We start from the raw sequence: 27,127 nt of genomic DNA, 5'->3' as shown, positions 1-27,127 counted from the left end.
CACAGGTTGATGGGACAGAGCGGCGTGTGGGTCCATGGTCCGGGGTAGTGGGGTGGGCAGCTGCTCCCAGGGGTGCGCATGTAGAGTGGCCACCTATGTGTGTGGGGGGGTGTGTGTTCCACAGGCTGGCCCTGACTTGCTGTGCACCCTCCCCTGAGTGGCATGCTTCCTCACATGCTGCCAGGCGCAGGTCCTGCCACCAGGTGCTCCAGGAATCACCAGGATCCACCTGTGCAGGTGGCAGCAGTGTGCCCTGCCCTGCCGTCATGCATGGCCCTCCCGCCTCGGCAGCCTGGTGTGGTGTGGCCTGTGCTGGTGCTGAGCCTGGCATTGTGTTGGGGGGGTGCCTGTGTCCGTGTGGCTGATGGGAGTCACGTCCAGACAGGGCCTGGAGGCAGAGTGGGCATGGCCAGGAGGCTGTGGCAGGCGTGGGGCACAGGCCTCGCAGCTGCTAGTGCACACCGTCTCCCCAAGTCTCCTGCCCCGTGGGCCGTCCTGAGGCCTTGTGGCTCGCTGGGCCCTCCCTTCTCCAAGCAGGGCTGGGTTGGGGCCAGCCACCTGTGCAGGCAGCCAGGTCAGGTTGGGGCTCTCGCCTTACAAGTGCGGAGCCAAGGGTCACACAGAGCAGAGGCTGCAGCACCGGGTTTGGGCCTGGGTCTCTAATATCCTGGGGACATCCTGGAGGAGATGTCCTGTGTCTGGGGACAGTGGGGATTCCCTGAAGTGGAAGGCTCCAGGCCCAGGGACAGCATATGCCTGGGTGTAGAGGCCACAGAGCCCTGCCCACTCCTTGCCAGCCACTGCCCCAGGCGTCCCTGCCAGGCCAGGGAGGTCTTGCTGTGGCCCGGGGTGTACTGGGATCCTATCAGTAGCAGCCTGATCTGGGACAGAGTAAGGCTTCAGGCCCCGGCTGGCTGGCTGGCTGGGTGTTTCCAGAGTTGGTGGGGTTTTGGGGACTGCAGGGCAGTGGGGAGAGTCTGGGCTCACAGTGGGAGGGGCATCCCCCGTGGATGCCGTCGTGGCTGTGGGGCTGCAGGGGCCTGGAGAAGGAGGGGGTGGCCCAGGGCCGAAACCAGGAGCCCTAGGGTGGGGGCAGGGGGACTGAGGCTGCAGGAGGGGATCGCCCCCAGCCCCCTTGGCGCGTGCATAGCAGTTGAATCCTCCCCGTGTGCTCCGCGGAACCCAGCGTGCAGCTTTTGCCTCGCCTGACCGAGCCCTTACATCACTTCCACCGTAGATGGAAAATTCCATTTGGTCAGAGCCCAGCTGCTGATCAGACAGTTCCCATTCTTTCTCTGAATGGGCCAGGGAGGGGCGGAGGGGCCGCCAGCCCGGTGGAGAGAGGTGGCTGGGCCACCATAGGAATGCCGCTGGCCCAGTGCCCCGAAGGAGACTGTCTGCTGGGAATCTGGCTTCGGGAAGTGGGTGCAGAGGTCAGGCTGGCCACAGCACGCTCCCTGCAGACAGCTGGGCTCAGGCCTGGCGCGTTGGGTGCCGGGGCTCCGACGTGGGATAAAGCCACTGCTGAGCACCCTGACACCTGGGCTCTGCACAGCAGACAAGGACAGGCTCTGCGTGCTCGCAGTGGTGGGCTGGGACCCGGGCAGCCCAAGTGGTCTCCCTTTGAGGGAGGCGCCATCTCCTTCCTCAGTTGGGGGAAGCCAAGTGAGGCTGTCCTGGCGGGGACCCCGAAGCCTGGCCTCTGGCCCCCAGGGGCTGAGGAGTGAGGCTTCGTTTGCAGCTGGCCACATCCAGGCAAGAACAAGAGAAAGCTGCCTCAGCCAATCGCGGTGCCCACACCTGTAATCCAGCACTTTGGGAGCCTGAGGCAGGTGGATTGTTTGAGCCCAGAAGTTCAAGACCAGCCTGGGAAACATAGCCAGACCCTGTCTTTACAAAAAATTTTTAAAAAAATTAGACAGAGGCCAAGCACAGTGACTCACGCCTGTAATCCCAGCACTTTGTGGGACCGAGATGGCAGATCATCTGAGGTCAGGAGTTCAAGACCAGGCTGGCCAACGTGGTGAACTCCCCATCTCTACTAAAAATACAAAAATTAGCCAGGTGTGTTGGTGCATGCCTGTAGTCCCAGCTACTCAGGAGGCTAAGGTAGGAGAATCGCTTGAACCTGAGAGATGGAGGTTGCAGTGAGCCGAGATCATGCCACTGCACTCCAGCCTGGGTGACAGAGACTCTGTCTCAAAAAAAAAAAAAGAAAAAGAAAATTAGCTGTCGTGGTGATATGTGCCTGTGGTCCAAGCTACTTGAGAGGCTGAGGCAGGAGGATCACTTAAGCCCAGGAGGTTGAGGCTGCAGTGAGCTGTGATCATGCCACTGCACTCCAGCCTGGGCCACAGAGCAAGACCCTGTCTCTAAAATATTTTTTTTTTTTTTTTTTAAATCGTAGACTTGGGCTGGGTGCGGTGGCTCACGTCTGTAATCCCAGCACTTTGGGAAGCTGAGACGGGCGGATCACCTGAGGTCAGGAGTTCGAGACCAGCCTGGCCAACATGGGGAAACCCTGTCTCTACTAAAAATACAAAATTAGCCAGGCATTGGTGGCAGGCCCCTATAGTCCCAGCTACTCGGGAGGCCGAGGCAGGAGAATGGCTTGAACCCAGGAGACGGAGGTTTCAGTGAACCGAGATCACACCACTGCACTCCAGCTTGGGCAACACGAGTGAAATTACATCTCAAAAAAAAGGCCGGGCGCGGTGGCTCACACCTGTAATCCCAGCACTTTGGGAGGCCAAGGCGGGCAGATCATGAGGTCAAGAGATCGAGACCATCCTGGCTAACAGTGAAACCCCATCTCTATTAAAAATACAAAAAATTAGCCGGGCGTGGTGGCGGGCGCCTATAGTCCCAGCTACTCGGGAGGCTGAGGCAGGAGAATGGCATGAACCCGGGAGGCAGAGCTTGCAGTGAGCTGAGATCGCGCCACTGTACTCCAGCCTGGGCGACAGAGTGAGACTCTGTCTCAAAAAAAAAAAAAAAAAATCGTAGACTCCCCGGTACTCCAGGTCCTATGCTGCCTTTTCTGTTTTTCTCAGCGTCTCTCACCATCCAGCAGGCTTCACAGTTCACTTATGATGATGCTGAGTGCCTGTGTCGCCTCACCACCCTGCAGGCGGCCCCAAAGGCAAGGGTGCCTGGTCCTTAGCAGCCTCTCCCCACTGGGCATGGGTGTCCCCTGCCCACCGCCCCTGGGCATCAGCCCTCCGCACCAGGGCAGCGCCATCTGAGGGACGGGCTTGCCTCGCCCAGATCCTATTTGGCCAGGGCTTATCTCACTCTGCCTCCGTTTCTCATCTGGCAAGTGGGAGTGGGTGGCTCTGGCGCCGCCAAGGAAGTGATCTGGACCTGGAAGCCCTTTGATGTACGCTGATGCCCCGAGCTCTGGGTGGACATGCCAGGCTGGTGGCTGCGGAGGTCACAGCGGGTTACCTCTTTAGGATCTGCGTAATGCGTGTCTGGGATTTACCTGCTCTTCCAGTCCCCAGCTCCTCACCCCAGGAGGAGTTTCCCTGCGAGGCTGTGAGTCCCGGATGTGGGGTGCAGTACAGACAGGCCCTCCTAGAGTCATGTCCCACGTGAGCACAGGGTTAGGGGAGCGAGGGTGACCCCAGCCAGGGACTGGGGAGGCCTCTGCAAGTGGAGAGCAGAGGGAGGGCTCGCTGGAGGAGTCTGACCAGCCCAGGGCCAAGATGCGGCTGGTTGACATGGCTCCCAGGCCATGGGAGCCCAGGGGAGGCCCTGTGGATGGAAGTGCAGACGTGGGCATGGGTCCTGTGGAGCTCTGGTCCCGGGGACCATGGTCGGCTGCCCCTACAGGTCTGTTCTGCCCTTGGCCTCTGAGCTGTAAGGAGGTTACTGGCAGGGCCTGCAGTCACAGCTGATGGGGTCAGCACCTCCACTCCATGCCCAGCCCCACATAGGCGAGGGCAGACCCGGGGATCCCCAAAGCGTGGCTTTTCCAAGCTCCCTAACGTTTATAGACAACCCACTGAGCGCAGAGCATGGGCACCGTGCTGGGACTGTTAATATGAGGCCCCCCCAAGTGACTGGACTGTCTCCGCCTCCCTGTGTGAGCTCATGTAAGCCCTACTGGGCCCTGAGGACCCTTCTGTGACATGAGCTCCCTGGGACCATGAGACTGCCCCGAGCTGATTCAGTTTCAGTGGCTCTGGTGCCAGCCCCGGGGCCTGCCCCTGGAGGGTGGGGGTGCAGGGCCCAGCAGTCCTCCTGCCATTGCAGGGGCGGTAGGCACTTGTGCATGGCTGAAGGAGGGGGAGGGTGCCCGCCCCTGACGCTCTGCAGTGCCCAGATTGCTGGCTGCTGGGCAGCCATGGACACACTGGCGTGGCTTTGGACCATGGCGGCTCATTTCTAGGTGTGCCGGGCTGGTCAGCACCTCCCTGGCTGGGTGGAGGTGGAAAGGCCGCCTTCGGGTGTGGGCGTCAGCCGGCTTCCTGGAGGGCAGGACACGCCATCCTCCCACTGCCTGGCAACCGTCTCCTGGGAGATCCAGCAGCAATCCCAGTGCCCACTGTGGCTGAGCCTCTCATCCCAAGGGGAGCCAGGCAGGGGACGATCTGCCCCAGCAGCTCCCAAGGCTGGGGCCCCAGAGGGCCACAGTGCTGAAGCATTGAGATGTGGGGAGGGAGGCGTTTCTCTGCAGTAGTGCCAATGAGGGCAGTGCAGGTGTGCCTGGTGGCCACCCCACAACACTGAGGGCCCCAGCTGCTGACACCCTCCCATGGGCACCCCCAAGTTAGCCTCTAGGTGGTCCCTGGCCCCATGATGAGGCGCAGCCCTGTGTCAGCTCCCCATCCCTCCCCCTGGCACAGGAAGTGTGTGGAGGTTCTGGAGGGCTGAGCCAGGGGCAGGGCTATGCCGAATCCAGGGACCTGGGGTTGCAGGGCCTGTGTGCTTTCTCTGTAGCTTCTCTGAAGCCCAGTTTCCCTGTGGATGAAATGGGGTGAGAGCACTCGGCCAGGCAGATCGAGTGCAGTGCCAGGAGAAGGGACAGCTCTGGGGCCACGTTACCCTCCCTCCCCGCAGCGGGTGCTCAGGAAATGTCACTGTTGCATCAAATTAGCCACTTCCTGTGGGGGTCGCCTGGCCTCGGGACAGGGGAGCTCTGGTGTCTGTTCTGTGGTCTGTCTTTTGTGTTCAGAGACCTGGGGAGAGCCACACCGGAAGGCCGTGCTTGGAGCCAGACAGGGCTGTGTGTCCGATGGGGCACCCGTATGCAGCCTGTAGCAGTGTGGGGCTAGCCCCACCATCTCATCCAGCGTGGGGGCACTCCATGTACAGGGCCCACCCCTGAGTGCAGCCTCCTGGTGCACAGACCCTAGACAGGATCAGACTCCTGATGGGGCCTCTTCCATGTTCACCCCTCAGAAACACTTTCATGGTCAGCAAGAGGGGGTTCAGTCCCCCACAGGCTCCCCATTTCCCTCCCAGACCTGAAAACCTCAGGACTACAGCTGGGGGGGGGGATCCTGCCAAGACTCAGGTAGGAGAGTTGTGGGCCTGAGATGGGGATGGGCCCTGGGGTCCTGGGGCTGTGTCGGGCTGGGGGTGACGACAGTAGCTGATGCCGGCAGCCCCCTCCCCAGGGCTTCGCTTCTTCTGTGGGGGGCAGCAGCACTTTTTTTTTTTTTTTTTAACAGAGTCTCCCTCTTGTTGCCCAGGCTGGAGTGCAGTGGTGCAATCTCAGCTCACTGCAACCTCCGCCACCCAGGTTCAAGCGATCCTCCTGCCTCAGCCTCCTGAGTAGCTGGGATTACAGGCATCTGCCACCACGCCCGGCTAATTTTTGTACTTTTAGTAGAAACGGGGCTTCATCATGTTGGCCAGGCTGGTCTCAAACTCCTGACCTCAGGTTATCCGCCCGCCTCGGCCTCCCAAAGTGCTGGAATTACAGGCGTGAGCCACCCCGCCCAGCTCAGTAGCACTTCTTTCTACGGAAGATAAACCAGGCTGGGAGAGGTGGAGGGACCTCCCTAGTGGGGCTGTGGCTGCAAGAATGCTGGCTTACCAGCCTGCTGGGTCCTCGTTTGTCACCCACATTCTCTGGCTACCTCCATCCAGCGCCTTTCCTTAGGGCCTGGTGGGGCAGACGTCCTGAGCACCTGCCCTGGACTCTGAGGACCTGGTGGGGAGGGGACACGTGCCCTTGCTGGAGCCACGGAGGCCTGGAGTCGGTTCACCCGGCCCCTCCTAGTGGCTATGGAGTCTTGATGCTGTGCAGCCTTGAGGATGGCGAGACCGGGGTCCCAGGTATGGGATCCAGGCCTGGGTGACCCCAGGCGCATCACTGAGGTGGTGAGAGCCTCCATGCCTCACCTAAAAGTCGGGGATGGGGCCCACCTCCCAGGGCTGGGGGCAGGATGCGCCAGGTCTCCTGCTGGGGCGGGGCGTGGGACTCTGGGCTGGGGGTCCACCCCTCCAGCGCCGCTACCTGCCTGCCCTCAGGCGCTGCTGCTGCTGGGGGCCGCTGCCCTGGCCTGCCTCGCCCTGGACCTTCTCTTCCTGCTCTTCTACTCTTTCTGGCTGTGCTGCCGGCGGCGCAAGAGCGAGGAGCACCTGGACGCCGACTGCTGCTGCACGGCCTGGTGTGTCATCATCGCCACGCTGGTGTGCAGGTGAGCGCGGTGGGGCGGGGCCGGAGGGCGGGGCCAGAGAGGGCGGCCCGAGGGGGCGGGGCCGGAGTGTTGTGTGTGGGCGGGGCTATATCTCCAGGCCCCGCCCACATGCCCCCGCCCTCTCCAGCGCCGGCATCGCAGTGGGATTCTACGGCAACGGGGAGACCAGTGATGGCATCCATAGGGCCACCTACTCGCTCCGCCACGCCAACCGCACGGTGGCCGGGGTCCAGGACCGCGTGAGTGGCCGCGGAGTTGGGGCCAGGAGCACTTTTGCTGCTCCGGAGCCCCACGTCTGCGCGAGGACGGGCGGGGCAGCCGGGACTGGGGCTGTGCAGGAGGGGCCCAGCCTCTGGGGCGAGGGGGGCGCGCTCCCAGCCTCACGCCCGCGGGTCCGGCGCAGGTGTGGGACACGGCGGTGGGGCTGAACCACACGGCGGACCCCAGCCTGCAGACCCTGGAGCGGCAGCTGGCCGGGCAGCCCGAGCCCCTGCGAGCCATACAGAGGCTGCAGGGCCTGCTGGAGACGCTGCTGGGCTACACGGCCGCCATCCCCTTTTGGAGGAACACGGCGGTGTCGCTGGAGGTGCTGGCGGAGCAGGTGGATCTCTACGACTGGTACAGGTGCGGCCAGGCCCTCTTCCCTGCCCGCCCCACCTGGGCAAGCATCACCCTCCTTGGACCAGTTTTACTCTCAGCACCTATAGTACATGAGACCTGATGGGCGGGGGGCGGCCCAGGGCCGCTGGAGGTCACAGGCAGTGGCTGGAGTTCTCCTAATGGGAGCCTTTCTCAATAACTGACACCAGTCCCCATGACCAAGACACTCGGAATGCCCTCTGGGGTGCCAGGCTGCTGGCCTCAGCTCCCCCTCAAGGGCCCCTGGCGCCCCACTCCCTGGCCCTGCGTCCCTGTGCCCTGGCCCACTCCCAGGTGTGCCCGCAGGTGGCTGGGCTACCTGGGCCTGCTGCTGCTGGACGTCATCATCTGCCTCCTGGTGCTGGTTGGCCTCATCCGCAGCTCCAAGGGCATCCTGGTGGGGTGAGTCTGGGGGTGTCGGCCCCCTGTGGGCCGGAAGCGGAGGGGCAGGGCAAGGCACCATAGCACCCCTTCCCCCACCTCATCTGCAGATCCTAGCCACAAGCTCTGCGGTGGGGGCAGAGCGGGACCCCCCTGCACTGGGCCTGCTCTGAGATGCCCCTTCCGTGCCTGTGGCCTGTCCCCCTGTGGCCTGTGCCCCTGTGGCCAGCATCCCAGCACACTTGCCCCCAGCCCTTGATTTCGTGCAAGAGTCTGCATGTGGGGCACTTGTAGCCCAGGACCTGAAGCAACCTGCCCAGGTCTCCAAGTGCCTGGGGCCACCCAGAGACCAGGCTGGGGCTCCTTCCTTCACCCCTTCCATCCTTGGCCCTGGGGCAGCCTGGGTTCCAGCCTCAGCTCTGGCTCACTAGGAGGGTGACCTTGGGCAGGTGGCTCATTTGTGCTGGGCCTTGGTCTCCTCGTTTGGAAGGCAAAGAGAGCGGCAGCTCCTCTGTGGGAGGTGAGGTGTTGTCACTGCCCTTCCCTGCACAGCTGCATGGCCATGGCGGGTGCCTCCCTGGGCCAGGCCTGGGAGAGATGGGAGAACACACAGCCTCCCCCCCTGTGGCACTCACAGGCCACAGAGGAGCAGAATGAGGGAAACGTGGCATGGGCCAGAGGTGATAGCACCCTGGAGAGGAAAAGCCGGGGTGGTGTGCAGGCCTGCAGTAGGGTGGCGGGGGGAGGTGCAGCTTCACACCGTGCCCAAGGAGACCTGAGCGAGGAGGGATTGAGCGGGGACCCAAGGGAGTAAGGAACGCCTGGACAGACAGGAAGGATGACGTGTGCAGTGGGGTGTGGGGCCCGCAGTGGGGTGTGGGGCCCGCAGTGGGGTGTGCAGGCCTGCAGTGGGGTGTGGGGCCTGCACTGGGGTGTGTTTTGGGGACCTGAACTGGGATATGGGAGACTCGTGGGGGCACCTGCAGTGGGGTATGCACAGGAGGCCTGTGTGTCTGGATCAAAGGGAGCCAGATGTGGGTGAGGTGAGGCCTCAGATGAGGGAGAGGCCAGTGCCGTAGCAAGAGCTCTGAGTCCCCGGTTGCTGAGCGAGGGTTCAGCAGAGGAGGGCTTGATCTAGCTGAGGTTATCAGGCCCCTTGGGCTGCTACGTGGGCAGTGGGATGCGGAGACCCACGTGAAAGTGGACACTGTTGCCTGTTCAGGAGAGGGACCTGGGGGACAGGAGGGGCAGGGCCCCGAGAGCCACCTGGCCCTCCAGTCCTGCTTCCAGCTCGGATTTCTGAGCCCTACCCCACCCAGGAGAGGGATCCATCTGGGCCCTGGGCTGTGGGCAGCTCTGGCTGAGGCCAGGCCATAGGAAGAGCCCCAGCCCATGTGTGGGCAGACCCCTGATGTGCACTGGGACCTGCCTTCTGGCCTGCAGCCCAGCAGGTGGCCCGGCCCCCACCCTGGCCTGGGGGCTGCTGACTGGCTGTCTCTGCCCCAGGGTCTGCCTGCTGGGAGTCCTGGCCCTGGTCATCAGCTGGGGCGCACTGGGCTTGGAGCTGGCTGTGTCCGTGGTGAGTGGCAGAGGGGGTGATGTCCCCGGCTGCTGGACCTGGGCACTGGGGGAGGGACGAGGGGAAGCCACACTCCTCTCCCCTCCCATCTTCCCCGGGCACTGGGTCCCGAGAGCGGTGGGGATCCACCATGGGCCCAGTCCGCCTGTAACCCCAGATTCACAGTCCACCCTCCTGAGTTGAAAGCAGACTCCAGGGGCCGGGTTCTACTCCCAAGAGCTTCCCTTTAGGCCCAGCTTGGTCACCCCCTCTTGCTTGCCCGTGCCCACCTCAGGGCTCCAGCGACTTCTGTGTGGACCCTGACACCTACGTGACCAAGATGGTGGAGGAGTACTCGGTGCTGAGTGGGGGTGAGTCTGTGTCCACAGCCATGTCCGAGCGTGTTCCCCAGGGTTGGGCTGAGCCAAGACAGTGAGGTGGCTGAGGCCGAGGCACCCCTGCCCTGTGGGCCTGTGGTCTCAGGGAGACAGGTCCCAGGCCAGGACGCTAGTGAGCAAACAGGACCACCTGTCCCAAGTGGGAGGCTCTGCAAAGAATGACAGGAACTGTGTGGGGTGGCGGGTGCCCACGGGGCAGGCGGAGCGGCAGGTGACCCAGGGCTGCTTTGAGTAGGTGCCCAGGGGAGGCCAAACGGGTGGCATTCAAGTACAGCCAGAGGGCTGGGCGCAGTGGCTCACACCTGTAATCCTAGCACTTTGGGAGGCCGAGGCGGGTGGATCACCTGAGGTCAGGAGTTCAAGAGCAGTCTGGCCAACATAGCAAAACCCTGTCTCTACTAAAAATACACAAATGAGCTGGGTGTGGTGGCAGGTGCCTGTAATCTCAGCTACTCCGGAGATTGAGGCACAAGAATTGCTTGAACCCAGGAGGTGGAGGTTGCAGTGAGCCGAAATTACACCGCTGCACTCCAGCCTGGGCAAGAAGAGTGAAACTCCATCTCAAAAAAAAAAAAAAAAAAAGTTGAGCCAGAAGGACGCCGCATCTCTTGTAAGGGCCCTGAGGCAGGAGGCAGATCCGAGGGGAGAACGGAGGGTGGGAGGCCAGTGGGGCAGGGTCACTGTGGCAAGCTTTGCTTTATTCCAGGGGAAGGCCATGGGAGGGAAGGGGCAGGGGAGAGATTTGACCCATGATTGAGGGTCCCTTTCAAAGCTTCCTAGTCCTCGGGGGTTACAAGAGTGGGTGAGGAGGAGGCCTCAAGCAGGAGACAGCAGGGGGCTTGAATAAATGGAGCAAAAGGTGGACAGGGATGGGCTTTGAGGGTGGAGCTGGCAGGACTTCCTGGTCAGTTGGATGTAGGGAGCGAGAGGGACGGAGCAGGAGTTGGCGTCCCTGGTCTCAGCAGCACTGTGCTGCGAGGCCATGAGCTGTACTGCGGGTGGGGGAGCAGGGATGGAGGTGGGGGGCAGGGAGCTGGGGCATCGGGAGTTTCAGCCCCCTCGGGAGGTTTGCGATGTGTGCTGGACGTCACAGAGGCAGGTGGATGTGGGAATCGGGAGATCGGGGTGCCATCAGTGTGTTAAGCTTCTCGGGCCCCCACAATTCCCATTGTGGAATTATTGTGTGTTCCCAAATCGAAAATAGAAGGCCTGCCCCTGTGGGGGTGGGGGTTACTGAATGACCTTGAAGGTGACCATCCTACCACCCTTTGTCCCCGGAGGCCACAGGATTGGCTTGTGGGCTGGTTTTTTACCTGCCTTTGTTGAAGGAACCATTTCCACCAAAGCCTGAAAAACCTCATGGAGGAAAAGTCATCTGCCGCCCACTCACCTTGTCCTCGGGGGCGAGGGTGGAGGGGTGGGCCCGCTCTGCTGGGGGCGGGGAGGGCTGGTGACCGCTCAGTGCTACCCACCACTGTCCTTGGCCCCGGTGCTATCATCCTGGTCCCTCCAGGTCCCTACTGCCGGCGGCTTTTGGGGGTCTCATCAAGTATGAGCAGCACCCCCTACACGTGTACATGTACACATGTAAGTGTGAGCTCCAGCCTGTGGGCCAGACAGCCCCTCCCAGAAGGCAGCAAGGCCAGCCACACTGGCTTCACTGCACAGGCGGCCACAGTGATGCCTGGTGCTCTCCTATGTTGCTAAATACTTTCATCATTTTTTTCAACTTTTAAAATGTTTTTTTTTAATGTTCTTTTATAATTGGAAGAACTGAACTTGTAGAGTTCAGAAGGTGGAACCCAGGCAAGGGGCAGTGTGTGGGGACCCTGGCTTGATGGGAGCCCAGACCCCACTGCCACACACACGGACATATGCATGTGTGTAAATGCATGCAGACACACATGCGAAGACACGTGCACACACAGACACGCACACATATAAACAGACACATGCACACAGGTACATATGCACACATAAACGTGCACACGTGCATGTGTAAGTAAACGTGCAGACACATGCACACATGTAAACATGCACGCAGACGTGCCCTGAAGACATGCGTGCAGACACAGGCACACGTGCACGCAGTCTCACAGGGACAGCCGTTGCGGCTCAGCCTGCCCTGACATCTCTCCGCAGACATCCTGCAGTACTACCTGGCCTGCTCACCCCGCGCCGCCAACCCCTTCCAGCAGGTGAGAGCCTGGGAGGCCAGGACTGGGCTTCAGGAGAGTCTGAAGCATGTTGCTGTGTGTGGAGGGGCCCAGCAGGCCTGGCGCCTGGCTCCTCAGCCTGCAGGACTGGGGAACTGGGGGAGGGAGCTGGACAAAGGCTGTGTGGATGTCACCAACGGCCCCTGGGGTTACCACGCTGGTGACCTGGTGAGCTGGCTGAGAGCCTTTCGGGGGGACCTGCTCAATGCACTCGCATCGCTGGGACTGCTTTTGCTCCTTGGGTTGGCCTTGGTGGGGGAAGGAGGAGCCCCAGGGATGGATGCCTCTGTAGGGTAACCGTGTTCAGGCGTCCTGGTGGGGGAGCTTGAAGAGGTCGGCCGCACCAGCTGGTCAAGCCCTGTACAAACTGCCTGTCATTTCACCGGTAGCACGTGACCCTTTGAATCCTGAGGGCCGTGTGACTGTGCTGTGCTTGCTGGTGTGGGTGCGTGGTTGGCTGTTACCACCTCAGGGCTCTGTGGTCTCTGGGTGTGTCCCGGGGGAAGCAAGGGTAGGGAGTGCCCTGTTGGCCTGCAGGGCGGAGCCTTGACAGCCCCCCAGGCTGGACGTCTTGCTGGTGGCCCCGCATTGGAGGGTCCTGGGGAGGGAGAAGCGGGCGGACCCAGTGGCACTCATGGACTTGGTCTCCTCTCTGGAGCAGAAGCTGTCGGGCAGCCACAAGGCGCTGGTGGAGATGCAGGATGTCGTGGCTGAGCTTCTGAGGACCGTCCCCTGGGAGCAGCCGGCCACTAAGGTGAGGGGCTGCGGGGTGGGCACTGGGGCAGGCAGGGGTCCTCTTTTCTCAGCATGAAAGGAATTTGTGGTGCAAACACAGCTCAGGGCAAATTTGGAGAAGGCATCAGGCTGGCTGAGTGGGGACCTGGTGTTGGCGGTGGCTTGGGAGGTGTTCCTCTTTCCTCTCCCAGCCCTTTCTGCATTAGGCCTCTTTTTTCCTCCCATTCCTCCCTCTTTCATTCCTTTCCCTTTGGAATTTTTGGTAGGTTTTAAAAATCGTTTCTTTTGAGACGGGGTCTTGCTGTGTTGCCCAGGTGGGTTTCAGGGCTAGGATGACGTGAGCCACCACACCCAACTTTTAAAAAATAACTTTATGTAAAAAGTAATACAAGCTCTTTATATTTAAAAAACATTGAAGAAAATGGAAAGAGATGAGGGAAGAGAGCAACAGAATCAGATCCATTCTGTGGGTGAGTGCCCTGGAGGCACTGTGGAAATTTGAGAGGATTCTTGTTTTTCCCTGTAGTGTTCTGGGCCCGGGAATTTCTACATTACAATATGTTAAAAAATAAAATAAAGGCCCGGCATGGTGGCTCATGCGTGTAATCCCAGCACTTTGGGAAGCCGAAATGGGTGAATCACTTGAGCCCAGGAATTCAATACCAGCCTAACCAACATGGTGAAACCCTGTCTCTACTAAAAATACATAAATCAGCTGGGCGTGGTGCTACATGCCTGTAATCCCAGCTACTCCGGAGGCTGAGGCAGGAGAATCACTTGAACCTGGGAGGCAGAGATTGCAGTGAGCAGAGATCACGCCACTGCACTCCAGCCTGGGCAACAGAGCGAGACTCCGTCTCAAAGAATAAAATAAAAATAAAAAATATGTTGCTATACTCTTGATAAAACCCAAATCTCTTTGGATGTGTTTGGCCCATCCATGGGGATCCTTGTCCCTGCGCACACTGCCCCAGCACTGTGGGCATCTGTGGGCACCAGTGTGGGTCTCAGACTCCGTTTGGAGTGTGTGTGTGTATATATGTTACATATATATATATACACATACATAGAGAGCGACAGGGTCTTGCTCTGTTGCCCAGGCTGGGGTGACCTGGTGTCATCACAGCTCACTGCAGCTTTGAACTCCTGAGCTCAAGCAATCGTCCTGCCTCAGCCTCCCGTGTAGCTGGGATTACAGGTGTGTGTGTGTGTGTATAATTACAGGTGTGCTTCACCACGCCTAGCTAGTTTTTGTGTTTTTTTGTAGAATGGGGTCTTGCTATGTTGCCCAGGATGGTCTTGAACTCGTGGGCTCAAGTGAGCCCCTTGCCTCAGCCCCCCAAAGTGCTGAGATGACAGGCATGAGTGCCGTGCCCGGCCCTGTGTGTGTATACACATTTGTTTGCTTTTATCTTTGTGGCCTCAAGTGATCCACCCACCTTGGCCTCCCAAAGTGCTGGGATTACAGGTGTGAGCCACCGCTCCCGGCCCCAAAATCCATTTCAGGATTGTAGTGGGTCCTTAGAAAACGTGCCGTAAAAGGCAGCAATGGGCCCAGTCACTGCTCCTGTGGAGTTGCTGTCAGCCTGGCAGTGTTTCTGTGCAGCCGTTTCTCCAGGCATGAGACAGAGCTGGTGGTGTCCGTGCACAGGTGCACACGCATGCACACACGTGAGCACCAGTGAGCACACGGACACATTACAGGACTGCGCTCACTCTGCATGGAGAGTTTTGTCAGTCAACGTGAGACTTTTCCCTTGTCTTTTTAACTGTTCCTTGAAATAATACTTTTAAAAGCAAAGCAGGTCCGTGTCAGTAGACACGTGGGGGTTCGCTGTTTCTCCCGTTACAATAAAGGGAGGTCTGTCTTCATGTGGTGGCAACCACACTGGACAGGTGCTTCCGGGTCCTCATGTCCTTGGACCCCATGGGTCTGGGGAGGGGCCTGGGGTCGCCATTCTCAAGGCCCAGAGTCCTTGTCCTCAGGACCTGCACTGAGACCCCAGGGTAGGGGGGTATCTCAGTTGCAGATTATGGGGTGAAGGGAGACCTGGGGGCTTCCAAAATGGGGCGAGGCTGGCTCAAATGAAGTGCTGACCATCTGTGGTGCGTGCCCCCCAGGACCCCCTCCTCCGCGTCCAGGAGGTGCTGAATGGCACGGAGGTGAACCTGCAGCACCTCACCGCCCTGGTGGACTGCCGCAGCCTGCATCTGGTGAGAGGCAGGGCCTGGGACAGGGCCATGGCAGCTTGTAGGGTGGGAACAGGGGAGCGGCTGCTCGGGACGATGGAGACCCTCAGCAGACAGTGGGTCCTCAGCCCTGCCTCTGGGGGGCGGTCTAGGCCGCCGTGGGCTGAAGGCCTCACGCTGCCCCCTCCACCCTCCCTGTCTCTGGATCCTGTCGTCTCGTCCCGCGGCCTCAGGACTACGTGCAAGCGCTGACGGGCTTCTGCTATGACGGCGTGGAGGGCCTCATCTACCTGGCCCTCTTCTCCTTTGTCACGGCCCTCATGTTCAGCTCCATCGTCTGCAGCATCCCGCACACCTGGCAGCAGAAGAGGTGAGGGGCCCCGGGGGTCGCGGGAGCTTGCCCCAGGCCACGTAGCATGCAGGACGCTTCAGGGGCATGCCTTTATGGACAGCCGTGTGCCAGTCCCAGAGGTGAGGGACAGACACCGCCTCACCTCGTGACCCTCCTTAGGCCTCTCCAGTGTCTCTGAGGCTGCCGGTTCCCAGGCGAGCATCCTCATTTCACAGGAGGAAAACAGCCTAGAGGAGCTCCTGGCCTGGGTTGCGGGAGTCCGGAGCAGGCAGTGGGGAGGACTGGGGTCTCTTGCCTCACCAGACTGGCTCTGCGCCCTGAGAGCTGGCCTCAGACTGTCTACTCTGTACCGCCTCCCAGGCAGGTGTCCTCCGCCATGGGGTGCAGGTGCACGGAGCTGTGGGGGAAAGGTCAGTGGTCCACTGTGCAGGCTTAGTTCTGCCAGGGGTAGTCCAGGTAGCTATGGCCTCCAGCAAAGTGACCAGGATAGAAGCCAGCTCCCCTGGAGCCACTATGTCCTTACCTTTGAAGTGGGGGTCCTAGCAGCCCCTGCCTGAGTCTCCCCATTCAGTACTGGGTGAGTGGTGTATGGGGGTGATAGGCTCCTTCCCTTGCCGGGGCGCCTATGGCTTATCTTTGAGACCTTCACCTCCCCTCCCACTTGGACTGTGGCTGCTGCTATGGTGGCCCAACATGGATGGCAGGTAGCTCAGCTCAGATTTCTTCCTTTTGTCTGGATTTCTATTATTTTCCTTTGTGATGGTGATGGTGATGCTGCCAATGATGGTGGTGGTGATGGAGGTGGTGGTGGTGATGGTGATGTTGGTGATCGTGATGGTGGTGGTGATGGTGATGATGTTGGTGATCATGATGGTGATGGTGGTGGTGGTGGTGATGGTGATGGTGATGATGTGATGGTGATGGTGGTGATGGTAATGATGTGATGGTGGTGGTGGTGGTGATGGTGGTGGTGATGGTGATGGCACTGGTGATGGTGTCAGTGGTAACAAAGGTGGCAAACATAGGGGAGTAGATAAGAGCACAGTCCTGGACCCACAGGGCTAGATTCAGATTCTGTCTCTATCTTTGCTTATTGTATGATGTGGGCAAGTCACTTAACCACCCTGGGCCTCAATTTCCCTAGTTGTAAGAGGACACAGCTGGAGTGTCGAGTGAGCACTCGAGCCACTGCATGTGAGGGGCTTGACTGGTGGCCCCTGTGCAGCCAAAAGCTACCACTGTCCTGTTTCTGAAGTGCTTGCTGCCAGGCAGCCCACCCTGTGTCCCATCTCGGACCCCTGGGGCGTGGAGGAGCTCCAGAGTGCCAGAGGCTCTCACAGAGTGGAAGACAGAAAGCCAGAGGGCAGCAGGGCTAGGAACACTGGCTCAGGCCACCCAAGGGTGCAGTTGGATCCTGCAGAGCCAAGAGGCACCCCAGCCTCCTGTGCCCTCAGGAGGCACCCTAGCCTCTCGCACTCTCCCAGGAGGGGCCCTGCACTCTTCTTTCAGTAAGCAGCCAGCCAGCCTTGCCACGCACAGGCCGCAGTACAGGGCCTGGCACTCGGGTGACCACACAGGTCTCTTAGCACCCCACCTCGCAAGGGCAGGGCTGGATGCAGAGCCAGGTGACCTGCCCACAGTCCCATATGTAGTGTGCACACGGCCGAGCCAGGACTGGAACCAGGAGTGTCTGTCTGCACCAGAACTGACCCCCATGGGTCTGTGGCCAGCTCCTTCCTGCTGGGGCCTGAGCCTGTGCTGCGTGTCCCTCCTCACAGAGGCCCTGATGAGGACGGGGAGGAGGAGGCCGCTCCAGGGCCGCGGCAGGCGCACGACAGCCTCTACCGCGTCCACATGCCCAGCCTGTACAGCTGTGGCAGCAGCTACGGCAGTGAGACCAGCATCCCAGCCGCGGCCCACACCGTCAGCAACGCCCCGGTCACTGAGTACATGTGAGTTGAGGGGGGCCTAGTGGGGCCAGCGGACACATCAGCTGTGGCTGGGAGCACGGATCTGGGCTGGGGCTAGCTCGAGGGAAGGGGCTGGAGAAGGGACGGCCTCCGGGCTGGGCAGCCCTGGCCTTGAGTGCCTCCTGCCCCAGGTGAACACGGTCCAGGGGCCATGGGGAGGCCACATGGAGGTTCCGTGTCCAGGGCACAAGGACCTCAGGGCCCAGCTACATGGTGGACAGGTGGCCCAGAGGGAGTGGACACTGGCTGGGCCAAGGTGGGCAGGGGTCTCTCTGTGGGCCCTCTCTGAGCCCTTTGTTACTGGGTTCATGGGACCCCCAGTGAGAACGGATGTGCCCATCTGGGCACAGCCGGCCCACCCATGGGCCCCCTGACCTGCAGCTGGGACTGCATGGCCAGCAGGCACTCACAGCCTCTCTCCCCTCATGCCTCAGGAGCCAGAACGCTAATTTCCAGAACCCCCGCTGTGAGAACACTCCACTCATTGGGCGCGAGTCCCCGCCGCCCTCAGTAAGTCTTGGGGCAGGAGGGTGGATGGGGGACTGCTCAGCCTTGGGGGTCTGCTGTTCCACTGCGTCGGTGGGCTGGTGTGGCACGTGCAGCTAGTGTAAGCTCTGGGGGCAGCTGTGAGCTGCCACCACCGGGGTCACAGGTGACCCTTCCCAGTTGGGACCTCTCCGCAGGACGCCTGGCCTGAGTAGACGGGGCTGGGTGGGCCTGCCAGCTCCTCCCCGCTGGCCTTGGAGTTCCCTGGGGCCAGAGTGGGCAGCCTCGGGGCCAGCCGCCCAGTGAGTCAGCTCTCAGGCCCTTTCCCGGGGAAGGAGAGCGGGTGGGCGGGCAGATGTGGCCCCACTGCGGCCCTCCCTGGCCTCTTACCCACCATTCTCTGTGCCTTCTGGATCTGTGGGGTGCCACCGCTCCAGTTCCCAGGGGCCCTGGCCCTGCCTCCTTTTCTTTTTCTTCCTTGAGTCTTTTCCTGAGTGTCCACCCATGGCTGTTCCAGCCCAGGCCTGGTGTCCCCTCTGACTTCCCGAGTAAGACACAGGCAGGAGGGGACAGGGTGCCGAAGAGAAGGAGCTTGTGGCGAAGCTGGGGGACCGGGGAGGGGGCGACCGGGCTACCAGGACAGGGCTTGGGAGGCCGAAGGCTGCCTTGCTCAGAAATCCCCATCCCGGGGCCACCGTCGTGGTCCCCTGTAGCACAGAGCTGGGCCTGGGGTGCCTGGGAGGGGCCGGGCCTGTGAGGCTCAGGCCATCCAGGTGCAGGCCCAGTCCCGCTCGGCTGCCCTCGTCCTCGCCATCACATGGCCCGCAGCCCACTCCTGACCCCACACCCTGGCGTTGAGGCCGCACTCTCTCTCTCTCTCTCTCCTGCACCCCACCCACCCTGGGCCCTCCTAGCGCTATCTGGCTGCCCTGGACTCTGGCAGCCACGCGGGCTGGCAGTTTAAGCCCATGGACAGTGCCCGAACGCTGTGGTAGCTGTGCCCTCAGAGCAACAGGTACTGACCCACCGGGTCCCCCATCCCGCACGGCCACCCGCCTGCGCCTCCTGCCTCCACCCTGCACTCACTGCCGCCCTCCCGTCGGCACTGGGCTGGGGCTCCATCTGTCCAGCTCCTGTTGGCAGGGCCAACTCTGAGCGCCATGGCTCAGCCAGACTTCTAATGCCGGCTCTGGGCCCGCCAGCCTCACAGTGGGGTTGGCAAGTCCCCTTCCAGGCTCCCCCTGCCCAGCTGCTTGGCCTCTGGGGATTCTGCCACCAGCTCCAAGTGGCCCCAGCCCCTTCTGTCACCTCCCAGTGAGGAATCCATGCACCCAGACCCCTGTATGTGCCCGGGCCCTTGGGCATGTGGCCAGCAGGCCCTGCCCTGTAGGCACCAACTGTGTGTCGGGGGCGTGCACATGGACAGGCGTGTGCTGGCGAGTACGCGAGCTTCTCCCGCTGGCCCCACGGTGGTGCAGGTGCCTGCTTGGGCTCCTTCAGGGGTCTGGGCGTCAGCCCCGTCCCGTCCAGTCCTGCCCCCGTCCCCTCCCCTTGTGCTGCATGTCCGTGGAATGACAAGGCTCCGGGCTGTGGCTCCTCCCTCCCACCCCCTCCATGGCATCCCCACAGGCTGCTCGAAACCTTGGTATCCCAGGAGGGCCCTCGGGGACCCGGGGAGCTCTGTGCCTCTGACTCTGGGGACTGGGGATGGGCCTGGGGCCCTGGGGTTCTGGAGCCCGCCTGGGATGGGAGCCGGCCTGCCAGGTCTCCTCACCACTGCCGGCCCCTGACGCGTGCCAGGCCTGTGGGTCCTTTGGCCTCAGCACATGCCTCACGCATGTGGGTCTCTCTGTGAGCACACACACGCACTCTCTTGCACACACACCTGCACTCAAGACCTTCACACTCCTGGCTGGACGAGGGCGCCCACGAGGTGCAGGCCAGCTGCAGAGCCAGGCACACGGCAGCGCCCCCTGCAGCCGCCTCTGTTCCTAAGTCCAAGACCCCCAGGAGCCCACAGTTGGGGCCCCCACAGGAGGGGGGTGCTGCATTGCTCCAGCCTCCTGTGTGGCTTAGGGGACCCTCCTTCTATGGCGTGAAGGGGCAGAGTAGCCCGGGGGATGCCCTCAGGCTGGGGCCTCCGTACTCCTGCGTGCTGCGGCCTGGCTGTAGGAGGACCCAGCCCTGGGCCCGGAGGAGGCCTTGGCCCGGCCCTGGAGGGTGGCTGGTTTGTGTCCATCAGGTCCTGGGTGCGTAAGGTGCAGGTAGGGCCTTGGAGCTATGGCTCCTGGGGGTGGCAGAACTCTGCCTGGCCCAATGCCCAAATGCCGCTGGTGTGGGTGTGGGGGGCTGTGTGTTTACGCCCCTCCTCAGAGGAGACATCGCCTGCCTTGAGCCTGGAGAGTTCGGGGGCTGCCCCTCCCTGTAGGCTCTGTCAGGGCACCCTGTACTGTCCCATTCTGCCCCCAGGGCTTCTGGCTCAGCCAAGTGAGGACCACGTGGAAGACGCCCCTGGCTGTGTGTGCCATGCAGGATCCCTGCTGACGCCTCCCCCTTGTCTCCCTCCAGTACACCTCCAGCATGAGAGCCAAATACCTCGCCACGAGCCAGCCTCGCCCTGACTCCAGCGGCAGCCACTAGACCGTGCCCGGCAGCCACCCACCCCACGTGCCAACTTCCCCTCCCCGTGCCAGCACTGCCGCTTCCACCTGGGCCACCCGCCGGACCCTCGAACGCCACGCCAGGCCTGCCCCGGACGCGTCTGCAGGCCGCTTGCCCTCCTCTCCCCTCCCCGCAGGGGCATAGTGGAGACGCAGGGGCTCTGGGCCTGCACCGCCAACTCGGGTCACACCTGAATGCTGCCGCCAGCCGATGCCCCAGCCCTGCACGCCACCCACTATCCCGGCACGCTCCCTCTGCAGATGGCCGCCACACCTACAAGCCCTGGCCGCACCCAACCCGTGCTGTCGCCGCCCGGCCCTTCCCTCCGCAGCTCTCCTTCCTCCCGCCTGGCACTTCTGTGGACCCCTTCTTAGTTCACAGGCACGGCTGGGGCTGCTCTGTGCTGGTGCCTGCTGGCCACTGAGGGACAGGGGCACGTGCCACCTGCTCATCTCTGCCCTGAGGTCACCCCGTGGTCCCTCCACATGCCCGTCTCTCTGCAGTGCCCTCCTCGCCCTTGCAGCCCGCCCACCCACAGGCTCACCCCTCCTGCCTGCTGCCAGAGGCCCCCTCCAGCAAGGCCTCTCTCCGTCGCCCCAGCTTCACTCTCTCCCTCAGCACCCGCCCTGCTGGAGGCCCCAGCCCTCCATGGACAGCAGGGGCCACGTGGAGCCCGGACCGCTCACCCGCCACCCAGTGCTGGCCGCCTTCTTGGTGCCAAACCCCCTTCCCCCACCCAGAGACTGGGCAGCTTTGTCTGGTTCGTTCCTTTGCACTAACCACATTTGTCATCTCTAGGGCAGGCTGGGGCTGCTGGCTGAGGGGGACCGCTGGCACCCCCTTCCCTCCCTTCTTGGTTCCGTTTCCATCCATGACAGGTACAGCGTCCCAGGAGCCCAGCCTAAGGGGCTGGACCCGAGCCGGCTGTGAACATCCCTCAGCCCCTGCTGTCCCCCCTTGGGACTAACCACTAACCTCACCCGCAAACTCCACGGGTGCCCCTGGCTGGCCCAGAGCCGGCAGTGTGAGCCCAAGTCCGGGCTGGAGCCGAGGCCAGAGCAGCTGGCTGGGAGTCGAGGCTGCAGTAGCGTTTCTTCATGGGGTGCTCCAGGGGGTGCCACAGACCGACAGGCAGCCCAAGGGCCTGGACACCCCTCCCCAGGCAGGTGCTGCCCCAGGAGGACTGTCCTCGGGAATGAACCTCCCGAGGGCTTTGGACTGAGGTCCCTGTGGCCTCGGTCTCCCTCCCCATGAAGTGGGAGCGAGCTCCCCTACGGTGCTTTTGGCTTTAGTGTACGATGTTTGCTGTGCTTCCCACCATGGAGGGCAGAGCTACCGCACATCAGGATGGGACGTGCTGCCCCTCCCGGCCCCAGCCCTGGCCCAGCCAGCCCAGCCCTCAAGGCTCGATGCCTGCGCCAAGGCCAGGGGCAGCCAGAGGGCAGCTGGACGGCCACGTGCAGGGGTCAAGGCCGGGCCCCGCAGGGGGGCAGGCCGCCAGCCCCAGCAGTTTACAGACGCGTGGCTCTTCCTCCCAGAGCAGCCGGCAGCTACCTGGACCGGAAATGTCCTCATCCCCTCCCTGGGGCCAGGCTTTGCCCTGCCCTTCCTCTGTGAACCCCTCCTTTCTTTGTGCTGGTGTCTGGGACCAAAAAGGGGGATATGGGAGGGCAGAGTGGGGAGGGGAGTCCGTGGGCCTGGGGCCCCAAGCCGGCGCCTCTGAGCTCCCCAGTCATGACCAAACCTCAGTGGAGGGGCCTCTGCTTCAGGCCCCTCCTAGCTGACATTCTGAGCCCCCTTGGAGGCCCCGCCACAGCCAACCTGCCCAGTCTTTGCTCTGGGCTTGACCCGCCAGGGGAGCTCTCCAGGCGTAGGGCCGGGAGGGAGGCCCTGGCACCCTGGCTTGGGTGCCCGCCAAGCGCCCTGCGACCGCTCAGAAGCACAAATGTTGTCCATGGCCTCAAGGCTGCCTGCCAGGTGAATGGACATAGCGCGAGAGGCGGTGAGGCCAGGGCTTCCAGCCTCGTGCTGTCTCGGGACTCCTGATCGTGGTGTGCGTGTGTGCCCGTCTGTGACTTTCTACTCACCGAGGTTGAAGAAAGGAAATGGGGAAAATCAAAAGGGGTTCAAACCCCACCTCAGTAGGTGGAGGGGAGCGCCTGCCGTTGGTTGTATTTTTGTTCTGAGTTTTCGGTGCCATGTTCTAACTACTCCATCCCATGACCTCGCCACACCTACTGGGGACATCTGGCTGGCGCCTGCTGCCGTGGCCAGCCCCCACTCTCACCCTGCACAGGGGGTCTCACAGCCCCCAGGCCCACAGCCTCGTTGGGAGGACAGGGTGGCCCTGGGGACAAGAGGGAGGAGCCCAGGGGTTTACCTCACTGAGGGGGCTCCTCAGCAGGCATCCACTACCCCAGGGGACCCCTGTCATGGCAAGGTTGGTAGTGAACAGGCCTGCTTGGGAGCAGCCCCTGGCCCATTGCCCACCCACCCATCTCACTATGCAATTCGAGTTCCAAGCACCATTTGCTCCTGCCCTGGGGCCAGCTCTGCCCAGCCCTGGGAGGAGTGGTGAGGCAGCCCCCTGGACCCCAGAACCCCAGACAAGGGGGCAGGCAGGGGACCAGGGCTTCTCCTGTGGGATCTTTGTTTTGTGTTTAACCATAATGGTTGTGTACTGAACCACTTCCTATTTGTTATATATAATATATATATATAATCTCCTTAAGACTCAGCCTCCTGGTTTACCCCCTCCCCTGGCCCGGGCATCTGACCTCCCCCACCCCAGTGTGATTTAACATCCAGGAACTGAGGCCTGAACCATTTTGCATTTCCCCCTCCTCCAGCCTCCGTAGGGCCATGGCTGTATGTACTGTCGCTGTGTTTTTTTGTTTTTTTAGAACTGGGTTTGGGGGCTGATTTTTATTTCTTTGGGGGCTTTATTTTTCTTGGCAAATACTAAAAATCTCGTCAATGTAATTTCTGTGGTTTCTATTCAGCTTGGGTTTCATGTTTTAAAATAAAGAAATTTTAAAAAACAAGCCTCTCTTCCTGAGCTGCTTTGGCTCCTGGCTGGGCGCTGGTAGGGAGTCCATGGCTCCAGGCAGGGGCATTGGGGGAACAGGGAGACACTGAGGGTGGGGCCGACCAGGTCAGCTCCGAGGGGTCGGCTGGGCGAGGCCTCTTGTGGTTGCGGGCGGGGCGCCGGGGATGGGTGGGCGGGGCCTTCAGGGCCTTCCTGGTCCAGGACAGCATGGGAGAGGAAGAATAGGCACAGCAGCAAGTCTTTTTTTTTTTTTTTTTTTTTTTTTTCCTGGCTCTGTTGCCCAGCTTGAGTGCAATGGTGCAATCTCGGCTCACTGCAACCTCCGCCTCCCGGGTTCAAGTGATTCTCCTGCCTCAGCCTCCCGAGTAGCTGGGATTACAGGTGCCCACCATCATGCCTGGCTAACTTTTGTATTTTTAGTAGAGACGGGGTCTCACCATGTTGGCCAGGCTGGTCTCAAACTCCTGACCTCAAGTGATCCACCCACCTTGGTCTCCCAGAGTGCTAGGATTACAGGCGTGAGCCACCACACCAGCACTCTCCCAGCACTTTAGGGGGGCCAGCATGTGCCTGTAATCCCAGCACTCTGGGAGGCCGAGACGGGAGGATCATGAGGTCAGGAGATCGAGACCATCCTGGCTAACGTGGTGAAACCCCGTCTCTACTAAAAATACAAAAAAACAAAATTAGCCAGACGTGGTGGCAGGCGCCTGGGGTCCTAGCTACTCGGGAGGCTGAGGCAGAATTCCTTGAACCCGGGAGGCGGAGCTTGCAGTGAGCCAAGATTGCGCCACTGCACTCCAGCCTGGGCGACAGAGTGAGACTCCGTCTCAAAAAAAAAAAAAAAGATAAAATAATGAAAATTAGCCAGGCATAGTGATGCACACCTGTAGTAGCAGCTACTCAGGAGCCTGAGGCAGGAGGATCCCTTGAGTCCAGGAGTTTGAAGTTGCAGCCAGCTGTGCCGTGCCACTTCACTCCGGCCTGGACCACAGAGCAAGACTCTGTATCTAAAAACAAAATCCACACACGTGCCCACACACGGACAGGCACACTTACACGGCTTCTCTGAAGCAATTCTCCTGCCTCAGCCTCCCGAGTAGCTGGGATTACTGGCGCGAGCCACCACACCCAACTAATTTTTGTATTTTTAGTAGAGACGGGGTTTCACCATGTTGGTCAGGCTGGTCTCCAATTCCCGACATCAGGTGATCCACCCACCTCGGCCTCCCAGAGTGCTGGGATTACAGGCGTGAGCCACTGCACCCAGCCAACTTGTGTGTTTTCAGATGGGGAAATAACGGCATGTTTGTAAGGTTAATAGGACTGATCCAGTAGGCAGCAAATGCATGCAGGGGAGGAGAGAGGCGCTGTCATAAGAGGCACAACGTGCTAGAGTAGCCAAGGGCAGCTGGACCCAGGGCACAGTGGAGGCTGGCTGCAGACAGGGGTGTGGCCCCGTGGGGACATGTGGGTGGGTCTCAGAGGGTCTCATGAAATAGCAAGGCAGCCAGGTGGGCAAGAGGGGGTGGGAGCTGAGGGCAGAGGAGGAAGGGTGAGACCCAGGAGGGGAACGGTGGGATCCCTGAGGCCCCCTGGGGTCCGTGGTGAGACTCGACAGAGGGTGAAGTGGCTTTTCTGCAGCCGTGTTCGGCTGCCCAGGTGCAGGCAGTGGGCTGGGTGCAGCCACGTGACAGGTCCTGCCAGGAGATGATGATGAAGGCAAGATCAAGCCCAGGAAGCTCGGCCCTGAGATTGCATCCAGGTGAGGGTACGCTTGAGTGGGAGGGCAGAGACGGGGAGGGTGGAAAGATCATTGAGGGGATCATCAGGACCGGCAGGTGGAGGCAGAGCGGGAGGCGGGGATGGCTGAGGGCAAGGCCATGGGCAGGGCCAGGCCTGGAGAGTGACCATGAGTGAGGGCCTGGGGGAGAGGGTGTTTGGAGGGAGGGGATGCCAAGGTCACCAAGAACAGACCCCTGAGCAGTGCAGAAGAGGGGGCGCTGCAGCTGGGCGCAGGGCTCACACCTGTTAATCCCAGCACCTTGGGAGGCTGAAGCAGATGGATCACCTGAGGTCAGGAGTTCAAGACCAGCCTGACCAATATGATGAAACCCTGTCTCTACTAAAAATACAAAAATTAGCTGGGCGTGGTGGCAGGCGCCTGTAGTCCCAGCTACTTGGGAGGCTGAGGCAGGAGAATTACTTGAACCCGGGAGGCAGAGGTTGCAGTGAGCCGAGATCATGCCACTGCACTCCAGCCTGGGTGACAGAGCGAGAGTCTGTCTCAAGAAGGAAAAAGAGGAAAGAAGAAAGAAGAAAGAAAGAAAAAAGAAGAAAGAAAGAAAAAAGAAGAAAGAAGAGCGTCTGGGAGTGTGAGCCGAAATCTCCTCGGAAAGAGGGAGCCCATGGATACCCACAGGAGGCCAGGTGGGCAGCAGGTGACAGCTCCCGTCCCAGAAGCCAGAGAGCTCAGGAGGAGGGTGGGAGGACGAGAAGGGACCAGGGTGGCAGTGAGAGCTACTGTGTGGACCATAAGTGCCCAGCAGGCGGCGCCGGGTGCTCAGAGGAGGAAAGACCGGGCAGGCCCCTTCCTGCAGTTCCCGCCGTGCTGGGTGAGGCCTGGGAATCCGCATTCCCCACCTTGCCTGGAGGCTGCTGGTGGGGCTCTGAGGGCAGAGGGAGCCATGGCTTAGCTGAGATTGCGATGCCATCCCCCAGAGCTGGGGCAGACAGCAGCCACAGGAAGCTGGGTCAGGCGTGCCCTCAACAGGACCCAGGCTGCATGAACCAGGCTTCGGTCATGGTGCTGAGTTGCGCCAGGAACTCTGAAGAGCAAGCATAGGGCTGTGGGGTCTCCTTCTTCCCCACTCCTTGGGGCTGCACCCCTGGGCCTGGGTTGGGGGCCTGGGAAAGGTGGGATTTGGAAGGGGTGAGAAACCGCCTGCCATCACCACCAGCCAGTGCCCAGGGACTGCTCGGGTTGTACAAGGCAGGGAAGTGGGGTCCTAGAGGCCTGCACGGGGGAGGCAGAGGGTGCGTGGTGTAGTGGGTGGGTGGGGGGGGGCGGTTACAGCTCTGAGCCTCCAAACTCAGCATAGTGACATCATCAGGGCAACCTCCAGCCTCCAGGGGCCGAGAGGAGGAGCTCCTGTCCTGGGGTCGCTCCTTGGGATGCACCAAGTCCAAGTGCCTTTTTATTTATTTTGAGACAGAGTCTTGCTCTGTTGCCTAGGCTGGAGTGTAATGGCACAATCTCAGCTCACTGCAACCCCCACCTCCTGAGTTCAAGCGATTCTCCTGCCTCAGTCTCCCAAGTAGCTGGGATTACAGGCACCCGCCACCATGCGCAGCTAATTTTTGTATTATTAGTAGAGACATATTGGCCAGGCTGGTCCCGAACTCCTGACCTCAAGTGATCCACCCACCTCAGGCTCCCAAAGTGCTGGGATTACGGGCATAAGCCACAACAACGCCCAGCCCTATTTTATTTATTATTAGATGAGGTCTTGCTGTTTCCTAGGCTGGTCTCAAACTCCTGGCCTCAAGTGATCCTCCTGCCTTGGCCTCCCAAAGGGCTGGGAGTACAGACATGAGCCACCAAGCACAGCCCTTCTGTTTTTAAAAAAATTTTATGAAGCCAGTTACAGTGGCTCATGCCTGTACTCCCAGCCCTTTGGGAGGCCAAGGCAGGAGGATCACTTACTTGAGGCCAGGAGTTCAAGACCAGCCTGGGCAACATGGCGAAACCCTGTCTCTACTAAAAAACACAAAAATTCACTGGGTGTGGTGGCGTGCACCTCTAATCCCACCTACTTGGAAGGCTGAAGTGGGAGAAT

At 61.0% G+C, this 27,127-nt stretch overlaps 1 protein-coding gene across 2 annotated transcripts in view; it reads left to right on the top strand.

Annotated features, from left to right (window-relative positions):
• TTYH3 (tweety family member 3) overlaps positions 1–23,283 on the top strand; it is a 31,696-nt gene extending 8,413 nt beyond the window's left edge. The window contains exons 2-15 of one of the 2 annotated variants that reach the window (XM_030800933.1): positions 6,484–6,653; positions 6,781–6,892; positions 7,057–7,277; positions 7,599–7,694; positions 9,180–9,252; positions 9,527–9,602; positions 11,772–11,827; positions 12,507–12,599; positions 14,702–14,794; positions 15,004–15,140; positions 16,901–17,074; positions 17,527–17,602; positions 18,493–18,593; positions 20,147–20,277. In XM_030800933.1, the coding sequence (XP_030656793.1) occupies positions 6,484–6,653; positions 6,781–6,892; positions 7,057–7,277; positions 7,599–7,694; positions 9,180–9,252; positions 9,527–9,602; positions 11,772–11,827; positions 12,507–12,599; positions 14,702–14,794; positions 15,004–15,140; positions 16,901–17,074; positions 17,527–17,602; positions 18,493–18,573 (1,458 nt within the window). In that variant the 3' untranslated portion in view covers positions 18,574–18,593; positions 20,147–20,277. Of the gene's footprint in view, positions 1–6,483; positions 6,654–6,780; positions 6,893–7,056; positions 7,278–7,598; positions 7,695–9,179; positions 9,253–9,526; positions 9,603–11,771; positions 11,828–12,506; positions 12,600–14,701; positions 14,795–15,003; positions 15,141–16,900; positions 17,075–17,526; positions 17,603–18,492; positions 18,594–20,146 lie in introns of both variants that reach the window. The other variant, XM_030800934.1, reaches the window with a different exon arrangement.
• Positions 23,284–27,127: the final 3,844 nt, after the last annotated feature.

Source organism: Nomascus leucogenys, chromosome 20 (genome assembly GCF_006542625.1).
Source record: "Nomascus leucogenys isolate Asia chromosome 20, Asia_NLE_v1, whole genome shotgun sequence".
Classification (NCBI taxonomy): Eukaryota; Metazoa; Chordata; class Mammalia; order Primates; family Hylobatidae; genus Nomascus; species Nomascus leucogenys.
Note: the sequence above shows the minus strand (reverse complement) of the source record. Positions and strands in the feature narration are given on the sequence as shown.